The sequence below is a fragment of the Pelodiscus sinensis genome, chromosome 3 (genome assembly GCF_049634645.1).
Source record: "Pelodiscus sinensis isolate JC-2024 chromosome 3, ASM4963464v1, whole genome shotgun sequence".
Taxonomy (NCBI): Eukaryota; Metazoa; Chordata; order Testudines; family Trionychidae; genus Pelodiscus; species Pelodiscus sinensis.
This window is the reverse complement of record NC_134713.1, coordinates 63125726-63137842: the sequence shown is the minus strand read 5'-3', so window position 1 is coordinate 63137842 and position 12117 is coordinate 63125726. Positions and strand designations below refer to the sequence as shown.

Genomic DNA, 12117 nt, shown 5'->3' with positions numbered 1-12117 from the left:
ATATCTTTCCCCACTTGTCAACTTTTTCTTTCTTGAGTGTAGCCATTTAGTGTATTTCAGATGTTTTGCTTCTAAATAATTGATCAACTCTTCTGACTATAGCAGGTGACAAGGAAACACGAAATGTAATTTGACGTGACTGAGCTAAGTTGTTTGTAAACTTTGTCTCCCCATTTATCTAAATTATTTGATCTTTTTCCCCCCTTCCCAGGATTTCCTCATATGTATTTTTCCCAAGTCTCTTTGAGCTCTACATAATACAAGACTGGGGTTATGAAGTCGATCCTAGATGGCCTCGCAGACACAACTTTCCGAACAATTACAACAGATCTTCTTTACATGGGTTCCAACGATATCCAGTACGAAGATATTAAAGGTGACATGGCCTCCAAACTAGGATACTACCCACAGAAATTCCCATTATCTTCCTTCAGGGGTGATCCTTTTCAAGAAAAAATGACTGCAGGAGATGATCCCCTGTTAAGTATAATTCCATCGGATCAGATCAATATTACAGAATTTTACAACAAGTCCCTATCCACTTTCAAGGATAATGAGGAGAATATACAATGTGGGGAGAACTTCATGGATATGGAGTGCTTTATGATTCTAAACCCCACCCAGCAGCTGGCTATTGCAGTGCTATCCCTTACCCTGGGCACCTTCACCGTCCTGGAGAACCTTCTAGTGCTGTGTGTTATCCTGCACTCTCGAAGCCTCCGGTGCAGGCCCTCCTACCATTTCATTGGCAGCTTGGCAGTGGCTGACCTCCTGGGCAGTGTAATCTTTGTCTACAGTTTTGTTGATTTCCATGTTTTCCATCGGAAAGACAGTCCTAACGTATTTTTGTTCAAGTTGGGTGGAGTTACAGCCTCTTTCACTGCCTCAGTAGGCAGCCTTTTCCTTACGGCAATAGACAGGTACATATCTATACACAGGCCACTCTCTTACAAAAGGATTGTTACCCGACCAAAGGCTGTTGTAGCATTCTGCGTGATGTGGACCATAGCTATCGTAATAGCTGTTCTTCCTCTGCTCGGCTGGAACTGCAAAAAGCTCAATTCTGTTTGTTCAGACATCTTCCCTCTCATTGATGAGACTTATCTAATGTTCTGGATTGGGGTCACCACTGTACTTTTGCTGTTTATTGTATATGCCTATATGTACATATTGTGGAAGGCTCATAGTCATGCTGTTAGAATGATTCAGCGTGGCACTCAAAAAAGCATAATAATTCATACCACAGAGGAAGGTAAAGTACATATTACTAGACCTGATCAAACTCGTATGGACATCAGATTAGCCAAAACCTTGGTCCTTATTCTGGTGGTTTTAATCATATGCTGGGGCCCTCTACTTGCGATTATGGTATATGATGTCTTTGGGAAAATGAACAAACTCATCAAGACTGTCTTTGCGTTCTGTAGCATGCTCTGTTTAATGAATTCAACAGTGAATCCCATCATCTATGCTCTACGAAGCAAGGACTTGAGACATGCTTTCCGGAGCATGTTTCCAACCTGCGAAGGGACTACGCAGCCTCTTGATAACAGTATGGAGTCCGACTGCCAGCACAAACATGTTAATAATGCAGGTAATGTTCACAGGGCAGCTGAAAGCTGTATTAAGAGCACAGTTAAGATCGCCAAAGTGACCATGTCTGTTTCCACAGACACAACTGCAGAGGCATTGTAAATCTCAGACCTCTCAACATTGTGAGAATAGAAGATAGTTTAAACAAATAAAAATACATGACTTAAAGCTTTTGTTCCCTCACCTGTAACATTTTTAAGTTTGTCATAACAAGTTGTACAGTGATTGTGTTAAGAATTGTTACCATCAGCCAGTCCTCCAAGTTTTGCAATTAGGGATTCAGACTACATTGAAAAAGAAAAGATTTCAATTAAGAAAAGTGCTCCTTGAATAATAAAATATGAAACTCTGTCAGAATGTATAGAAAAGGCGAAACTAGCAACAATTCCTTAATAAGTTACTGGGAATAGAGTGGAGGGAAATCTGAAAACTGATGAAAACGAAACATCCTAAAGCCATGTCATTAAATAATAATAAAAAAGCCTTGTACTAATAATGTTCATTCCATTGCGAAATGTATTAAATGTCTAGGAGTCATAGAACTTTTATTTTTTTTCCAAAAAGCGGCAGTACTGAATTTTTGAGGTTCTGTAAAATGTGTTGTCCTGTGAAATGTATACTGTTTTATTACTTGTTATTGATATTTGTCTAAGTGATAATGTAGACTTATGTGGAAATAATGTGAAATATGTGTTTTGTAAATCCCATTGAAAACATCTTCTGTAATTGAAGAATTCCTATGAGCTATTTTAGAAATTTTACACATTTAGTGGGCTTCTGTGGATTTAGAGGAAAGGCACTGTATTTCTTCAACTAATTATTTTACATTGAAATCCCCATTAATTTTAACTTTCACATGAGTACAAGAATAACAGCAACAAGGGAATATAGACTAGCACTGCACAGAAAGGAGTGCACTGGTTCAGACTTAAATACCACTGCGTTTATACATAAGGACATTTATTGTCTTATGGACTATGCCTTTCTAGTGGGCATTATGTAAATATGAACACTAAAAAGAACAGGTACTGGATACTGGCTTCTTTAATTGGTAACTGCTAGCACTGGACCTCTGAAGAAAGCATGTTTCAAATTCAGTGTATAATGTTATTTATCACTGTGCAGTTGATATATACTTGAACTGTGCTGCATTTGTATATCCAAGGATAAAACAGATTTAAAACCTGAGATGCCAAACTCCAGTCTTCACTAAATAAGGAACAAGTGTTATCAAAATTAGATATTTTTTGTTTGAACGTGTATATAAATAAGTGTGTGTGTGTGTGTGTGTGTGTGTGTGTGTGTGTGTGTGTGTGTGTGTGTGGACGTAGACTATGTAAATGTGAGTCACAGTAGTATTACTAAGATAGGAAACTGTGACCAAATGTAAACTATTTCTTGTTGCACTCTTTGCACATGAATTCTGTTCCTAAAATTGAGTTCTTCCAGCTGATCAGTGATGAACATACTTATTGTAAGATTCGGAACTTACTCGTAGATGCACACTGAGAAATGTATCCATGTGCTAGAGAAAATAACCTTTTATTTGAGAACAAGGCAAAAAATAATCAGGAGGAAAAATAGGAGGCAAAATATGCCCTGAACAAAAATAAGCAACAGAAAATCAGTCTTTACATTGTTAAAAAATTGAGAACGTTGGAGAGAAGACTTTTTATTTTTCCCCACAAAGTCCTTAAGTATTAAATTTAATGGCTTGAAATGAGGCGTGTCTCACACTATAAAAACAGAGTATAGATTAGGGATGTAAAATTCTAATTAATCTATTAACCGGTTAAACTTGTGGTGTCTAACCAGTTCTGAAATGAACTAGCCACACTCAATCAGCCAACTAGCCACATTGTGTAAGCCAACTAGCCACACTCTACCTGCCAAATAGGCACATGTGGCTAGTGCCTAGCGTATTGGATACCACGGGGTTAAATGTTAGGGTTATTAAAGTGGGATCCAAGCTGGGAACCGCTCCAGCCTGTCTGGAGCAGTCCCTAGCCCATGGGACTCCTGTCCCCATCCTGGGGCTGGGGCTGCCACCAGCTGCTGGGTTCCAGCCCCCACTGGAGCATCTCACTGCACTGGGCCTGGGCTGGGCTCCCTGCAGAGAGAGGTTGCTCTGGTGTCCGGAGCAGCTCCTGCCTACATTGTGCCTAGGCCCACTGAGGACAGAGGCTTCTTTGGATGAGAGCAGCCTCTGTCTGTGATGGGGCCCCTGTGGGGCTGGAGAAGCCCCCTACCCGCAGCAGATGGGGAGCAGCTCCAGCCCCCACCCATTATCAGTTAACTGAACCTGGTAAGCATTACCTGTTTAGGGTGATGCTTACTAGTTAACTGCTTAATCTTTCATATTGCTAGTACTGATAATAATAGAAACCTGAAACCATCATAATTAAGGCAAAGTTTAGAGTCAAAGGTGCAATTCCATTTTAGAGAAATTTTTAAAAAATCTTGGGTTTTTAGTAAAGAATGTAATTAAATAGCCTTCCTGACATGGATAGTCTCTAAAGCTCATTCTGAATAAGAACTATTGAGCCTTATTCTTCACTGCCTGATACATTCAGTCATATTTTGTCCCCTGCTCTGACTGCTTTTATGCTAAAGACGCTACAGAGCCAAGCTAGCCAATTAGCTACCCAAAGATTCCCTGCAAGACAGGAATCCCTCAGTGGCATAGGACTTGTGTAGCCCACTATATACCTCTCCGTTATGCTTTATGAAGAGTGCTAAGGGGGAAGGAAGTACGGTTGGATCGCTGATGATCCATGGCTGACAAAATGGCCTCCTGGGTGCTGTGGTAGCTGCTTACAAGTCAGAGCAGCCAGGAGCCCCAAATGGCAGCCAGCTCCAGGACTGAGGGAGTGAAAGAGTGTCATATACCCATCTTTGCTCCCAACCCAATCGAGGCTACAGTGCTGAGCAGAACTTGACTGGAGAGGAGGCTCTAACTCCATGTTTAGTCATTTACATCTGTGGTATTTGAGTCCAAATCAGAGCAGTTGCATTTTGCTTCTACTGTGCACTGGTGTAAATGACTCCACAAGATACAAAACAGTGAAGGTTCAGGCTTGTTTCTTAAAGACTGGTAATAGCATGGAGCTTTGTAGGATACCAGTCCTGCGAGGTGCTGAGTAATTCCTGACAGATACTGAATTCCTGCTACTCATGGTTACTTGGGTGGGAGTGCAGGGTGCTTGGTACCCTACAAGGAGATGCACTGTATCTTGAAAGAGTAGGCCCATGCATTGGATGAATAAGGATGAGGTTTGTGAGAGTATTGCTCTACTGCTGGTGAAATCTAATACAGGCAGTCCCCGGCTTACGTACAAGATAGGGACTGTAGGTTTGTTCTTAAGTTGAATCTGTATGTAAGTCCGAACTGGCATCCAGATTCAGCCGCTGCTGAAACTGATCAGTTTCAACAGTGGCTGAATCTGGACACCAGTTCCGACTTACATACAGATTCAACTTAAGAACCCCAGGCGTCCCAAGTCAGCTGCTGCTGAAACTGATCAGCAGCTGATTCCAGGAAGCCCGGGGCAGAGCAACTCTGCCTCGGGCTTCCTGTAGTCAGCTGCTGGTCAGTTTCAGCAGCGGCTGACTTGGGGATGCCTGGGGCAGAGCAGCTCGGGTGCTGCTGGGTTGGTCCAGTAGCGCGGCCGCTCTTTGGCGCTACTGGAACAACCCAGCAGCACCCCAGCTGCTCTGCCCCAGGCGTCCTGATTCAGCCGCTGCTGAAACTGATCAGCAGCAGCTAAATCAGGACTCCTGGGGCAGAGCAGCTGGGGTGCTGCCGGGTTGGTCCAGTAGCGTCAAGGAGCAGTGCTGCGGGACCAACCGGCAGCACCTCACCTGCTCTACCACAGGCCCCGGGCTTTGCTCCACGTCTCCCTGGTCTGCTGGGGGGGGGAGCACTAGCTGCGTCCCCCCCAGCAGACCAGGGAGACGCTGAGCAAAGCCGCGGAGGACCCGGGGCCGGACCCGCGGTGCTTCCAGCTGATCTGGAAGCGCCGCGGGTCCGGCCCCCGGGTCCTCCGCCTCTTTGCTCCCCGTCTCCCTGGTCTGCTGGCTCCCCCAGCAGACCAGGGAGACGGGGAGCAGCTTTTCTCACCCCGGAGGAGGCGGGCGGCGGGACCAGGCGTCCCGCCGCTCCAGTCCTCCGGGGCGAGAAAATCCCCGTTCGTAACTGCGGATCCGACATAGGTCGGATCCGCGTAAGTTGGAGACTGCCTGTAGTGAAAGATTTCTTTCCTTTCCAAGTATAAAACTGTTTTTCATGCAGCAATCGGGGAGGAAAGGACACAGTGTCCAATTAAAAGGTATTTCAAGAGCCATTTTTTGAAACTGTCTTCTTGTGAATTCAATGCAAATTTTATAGATTGTTGTTGTAGATTCGAGTTCTAAATTTTATGTGATAAATCATGGGACTATGGGGCTGTCTTGGCACTAAACTTTGGTGCTTATTGATATAAGAAATAGCATCCTGTGAAATATTCATATATCAAGATCTTCATTTACATATGAGTTTTTAAAAAGGTCTGTGGATTATATTTCATCTTAACATCATTTCTCGACTGTGATAGGGACAAAAGTTCCTACAAAATGTAAATTAAATATGATTATTGTTTAATTAGAAAATCAGTTCCTGTTCCTAGATTAGCTGTTTTTAAACTTCCTCTCAAGATAATCCTGTTTTGCAGTTGCCCACCTTTCTTTGGTGATGGTACAACTAACCTACGTAGCATTCCACAACCACCCACACTCTCATGAAATGAATAACTCTGTAGTTACGGTTCTGTGTATTTATCAACGTTAAGTGTTGTATATCTATAAAAGAGACCATCTCTATCATGTGCAAAGTTAGATTTTCAACTATCTAATTGTATATTTGTATAATATTGTATCTCCTCAATGCTGTGCAATCACTGTCAAAGTTTTTTTGCACTGGCCTTCTGATGATGAAAATGTTAAGATGCCTATTGTAAGATAATTAGAACATTTTACCTGCTGTTATTGGGCTGAATGTATGTAAATAAGTAACAATAAAAAAGACATCTGTACAAGCAGTGGCCTAAAAAGTCTGTAATTTTAGGATAGGACAATTACTGAAGTTGCCATGACATCTGAAAAGTTACCGTTGAATAAACTGTTTACAGGGCCTCTTGGAATGCAATGTCATAGAGAAAGGAAAGTCTTTCTTTGTGACAATATGACGTAGAGAAATTCAATTATCAGAGCTTTTATTTCCAATGTTTCAAAGTGGAGAACATAACTCTTTATTGTCTGTAAATCTAACATTATTACTTCCTCTTAGAAGAATATTGTATTGTTAGATGTTTGTTTGAGCTAGTAACATCCTTGCAACTGCTGCAATATCTTTCTGTTAGCAACCTGTATGATACTTTGTACACAAGTACTGGTAAGATTGTCATTAACAGTAGCTTTGATCATTTAACTACCTATAGCAGAATAGTATTTCTGTAATATTTCCAATGTATTACTACCATGCCATATTTTATTTCTATAATGTAATTAAACTGTTATTTATTCAAAGAGAAAGTACTCTGTTATGTTTGTTTTTTCAAAAGTAAGAATTACTGTGTGCCACTTCATCCCACAATCTGGAGCTGCAGATTTTATTTGAGGTATTTTTCCTTGTTAAACATGGATTATACATAAGTGTTCAAGCTTTCTGTGTCTTCACTGTATTGTGTTTCCTTGAGGATCAAGAGCCAATTTTTTACCTTCCCCTAATTGCAAAAACAAAACTAAGGAACTGAAAAAGCCTTTTGAATATTGACAATCTCAAAGTGGAGTTTTTCTGGAAAGTTTAAGGGGAATCAGACAAAGTATTTCCAAAATATATTGAAAATTTAAGGAGATTATTAGGCAAGAAGATTTGTTAAAATGAGATTAAAGATAAAAAACAACTTCTAATAGCAACACGCAAACTAAACAATCTCCTTTGAAATTTCACCAGCATTATCTTATGCTTTAGGCTAACTTTTACTGAAATTGTGCTGCAAATCAGAGAAAGTTTTTTGGAGATATTAGTATTCACATGTTTCTCATGTATTTTCTAATGAATTTTCCTGTTTTCTTTTGAATGTAACTTCAACTTAAAATTTCCAGCTTACTAATATTTGTTCTTTTCAGAAAATAATTTTATTTTAAGGATTTTTCTCCCCTAAGTAGTTAACTGCTACACAAACTCCAGCACAAGGAAGTTTTGAAATACTATTATTAGTTTTAGTTTTTTGCCTCTGTCAGAAGCACAGTCATATTAAGAAAAAATAGTTCCATTCAAGGAAGATAAATAAAAGGTCAAAAGAGGGAATAAAAAATGTCTCCTTTGCCAAATGCATATAAAAATAAACAAACCCTGAATTAGTTACTTGTAAGTATAAAAATAATAAGATCACTGAGTTAAACATGATGGCTATGTCTACATTGGCATGATCTTGCACAAATACTCTTTAATGCAATAGTTCTTGCGTTAAAGTATTTGCACAAGAGAGCGTCTACACTGGCATGTGCCTTTGCACAAGAGATGTGCTTTTGTGCAAGAGCATCTGTGCCAGTGTAGACGCTCTCTTGCGCAAGAAAGCTCCAATGGCCATTTTAACCATCGGGCTTTCTTGCGCAAGAAATTCATGTTGCCTGTCTACTAAACTGGCCTCGTGCGCAAGAACAGTTGCACAAGAGGGCTTCTTCCTGAGCGGGAGCATCATAGTTCTTGTATTAGATTTCACACATTAGAATGTCAGTGTTCTTGCTTAAGAACTCCCCGCCAGTGTAGACAGGCACCATGTTTTTGTGCAAAAGCGGCCGCTTTGGTGCAAGATCGTGCCAATGTAGACACAGCCGATGAGTTTGGCCACTGTGAACTAGTACAAAGTGCTTCTAGAGAAGCAAAGTCTAATAAAAGGAGGGAGTGTAATGAGTCACGGTTGTGGCAACCTATTTGCTGCTTGAGGCTCACAGAAGCCAGGGCAACCCAAAAAGTGGCTAGTGCACTTCAGGGAAGAAGTATGGACAGGGTGTTTAGACGATCTACTGAGAAAATACATCCTGAAGCAGACACTATTAGTGAGGCTTTTTTATGATGCTCCTAGCGAAAACTGAAACTCCTGACAGCACCTGGTGAGAGGGGAATTCCTCTTAAGAGACGAGAAATATTGCTGGCTGGCACAAGAGAAAATAAATTTGTGTTTCTCTGCACCATGCAGGATGAGCTAACCCACTGGGACTATTTAAGAGTTAGCAAGTTAGGAAATATGTAGAAATATTCTCAGTGGAATTTAAGTAAAATTGGAACCTTATAACAGCAACAAGGAGAACTTGAAAGCCATTTCATTGGTTTATACTAGATTTATTCACAGATGTTTTCCACTTTTTCAGTTGAATAACCAAGGTTCCAATGGGACTCAAGTATCTAAGGCCTCGTCTACACTATGGAGAAGATCAGCGCTGCCGCAGTCAATCTTTGGGGTTCGATTTAGCAGGTTTAGTGAAGACCTGCTAATTTGAACTGAGGGTGCACCCGTCAGCACTGGTAGTCCTGCTCAAGAGGACTAAGGGAATTCAATGGGAGTGTATGCTCCCATCAATCTCTTGCAGTGTGGACTGTGCCAAAACATGATTTAAGATGCTTCAACTTTAGCTATGTAATTTAATGTAGCTGGAATTGCATATCTTAAGTCGACTTTCTCCTGTAGCGTAGACCAGGTCTAAAAATGAAGACGTGTCGCCACAGTGAAATGAAACTTGACAAATTTGACATGAAGCCATTAATAGTACTTGATACTAAGCACTTTTGTTAAGGGGGTCAGTAAGATTATCCTGGTTTTACATATGGGGAAACAAAGCACAAAGCATTCAAGTAACTTGTCTAAAATCATCCAGCAAAACAACAGCAGAGCCAGAAAAGAACCCTGGACTCCTGATCCAGTGCCTTCCATTGGCGGGAGAGGGGGATCAGTCAAATTGAGAATGTTCCTGGGAGCAGCTGATGTAGTATTTCACCAAATACATGGATTCCACAATGACAAACCAACCTCAATTTATGCTTATACCCTTTCCATTACTGGGTAAAACAAATAATGTTTTGTTCAATTCAAGGTCTTGCTTAGCTAATCTAATCTCTGTTTTTATAAAGCACCAAAGGCCTGATCCAAAGAATGCCATTAACTTCAGTTGGTTTAGGATCAAGTCTCTGTAGGCACTGGTAGTGCCGCTTACATCCCAAGGTAGTTGAGCAGCTTTCTTGTACCATCTTTAATCTTCCAAGGTTACTAAAGTCTTTATATCAAGGTCTCTCTTGGTTTGAGCAGGGGACAAGGACTTCCTTTTTTGTTGCTTTGACAAACTATTTACATTTTAGAAAATACTAGCTCATTAATCATTGAGAAATAATTGACAAAAGGAAAGCAAAAAATAAGTTCAAAATGTACTCTGAGTATCTTAGGCAAACACTGTCACTATCAAAAGAGTGACAATAGGAAAACATTCACATTCACATTTTGTTAGCATGTCATTTTATGTTTCAGTGGTAAATAGTCATATTGACACAAATCAACAACATTTCCTCTTGAAACTACTGCATAACCAAATTGTATGTCTACTTTTAACAAAACAAGAGGAAATAATGAGAAATACTCAAGCAATTATCTTTCCAAACTATTCTTATTCAGGAAATATGCAGTCAGATATACTATCATCATTTTTGACATTCAAGTGAACAGCAGAGCCATCATTATTCCTGTTCTTCTGATGTTCTTTTTAAAAAGTCACGGTATCATCACCCTCAGAATAATACATATTTTTCATCTCCAATGCTAGCACAGAATTTGACCAGATTAAGTACTGAAGTTTTGATTCCCAGCAAAAGACCAATAAACACAGAAACAATATTTCCAGCATAATTAAGACTTGACTCAGTTAAAAAATATGGATGTTTCCTCTTCATATTTTAGAATACTTTTCCACTTCCATATTGGCAGCATATCTCAGTCTATTTTGGAAATGGACAAAAAGGGTCTAGTTAAAATGGCAGAGCTAGATACAGCAATAGGTGGTTATTCTTTAATGTGATTCTATCTGCTTTAATCTGGAAAAAAATCATTATCTATTATTGTGATGCTTCACTTGGGACCCCCAGAACTGTGAGCCACTGTGTTACCCCGCTCAGCAAGTAACTGAGCTAAGCTCTGTGTCAGCTCCCTGAAGAAGACCGGCAAACTCAACAGTACTGTGCCAGTCCAAATCTTGCCTTCCAGGCAGCAACCCATGAACCCCAGTTCTTGAGTTCTCAGACACAAATCTCTGCAGTATTCGATCACTGTCACAGAATGTATGACTTCTGCTGCCTCTAAAGTGGTGGTATGTCTTGCTCGCTAGTTTAATCTGTAACGCCGAGATGCTTTTGTCATAAAAACATGTTTATTAACAAAGAACAGAGATTTAAGTGATAATAGGTAAGAATGGAAGAGACAGATAGAGCTGACTAAAACAAAACATGGCTGTGACGGATTTGGTCCAGGTGCGAGCTCTCACTCCCCGCCGTAGGGGTGAGGCCCAGCAAGCCCACCATCTTAAAGACCCAGGGCACGGCGGCTATACGGGCATGAGCTCCCAACTCCCCCCTTCCCGGGTTGAGCAGGGCCCAGCGAGCCCTCCAGCCGAGGTGCCCTGTGGCCCTTTGCCCCCTCCCTGGGGTCTGTCTCCCGTAATCACACCCCATTGGGGTGTCTGGCCCCTCAAGGTTCTTAAGTTTGCTATGAGGTCGCTATGCAAGATAATGGGGTGGGAGTTAGGGAGACCAGGGCCCACCCTCTCCACCGGGTCCCAGCCTGGGGCCCTACAGGGTTCGGGTATCACCCTTACCCAGCTGACGGGGTCCCACCCTGTAACACATCAGCCCACAGGTGCCGAAAGTGCTCTGCCCCAGGCTACTTCCTAGCCTCCCCTAGTTGGAGGGCCTCCCATCCCGAAACTCGGGGTCCTACTGTGATGCCGGGGCTCCTGGACTACTCTCCGCAGTTCTCCGGGGTCCAGTGGTCCTGCCTCCAGCACGGGGGATGGGGAGAGGAACTGCTTCCCCACGGTCTTTTCCTGCCTTCTGCTCTGCCGGCGTCTTTTGAAGTCCCCGCCAGCCATTCCGCCCCCCTCTGCCCTCCCCCGGCATCCCGACGTCCGGAGTGTCGGCTCTCAGGGGGCAGGGTTACCGGCTGGCGTGCTGTGGGGGATGGGCACTAGCCTGCCCCTTGCTGCCGGCCGGCACTAACTCCTAGCATCAATTCGCCCCGCTCAGAGCGGAAAGCAGCAGGGCCGGTGTCCCAGCCACGCGTCGGCAGAGTCGTGCCTCCTTGGCCGCCCGCCAGGGTGGGGGGGCTGACGTCCCGCCGATTTTAGTGTGGGCCACGGCTGGCCCGTCACAATGTCCTAGCAACTGAAATGTAACTTCAGCAAGTTACTATCTTTGTCAAAGCAGCTTTTTCACCTATAATCAGTTTC

General features: G+C 42.3%; 1 protein-coding gene across 3 annotated transcripts in view; it reads left to right on the top strand.

Moving 5' to 3' along the window:
- CNR1 (cannabinoid receptor 1) overlaps positions 1-4998 on the top strand; it is a 32652-nt gene extending 27654 nt beyond the window's left edge. For all 3 annotated transcript variants that reach the window (XM_075923866.1, XM_075923865.1, XM_006133308.4), the window contains one exon: positions 212-4998. In XM_075923866.1, the coding sequence (XP_075779981.1) occupies positions 274-1695 (1422 nt within the window). In that variant the 5' untranslated portion in view covers positions 212-273 and the 3' untranslated portion in view covers positions 1696-4998. The remainder of the gene's footprint in view (positions 1-211) is intronic.
- The last annotated feature ends 7119 nt before the right edge of the window (positions 4999-12117 follow it).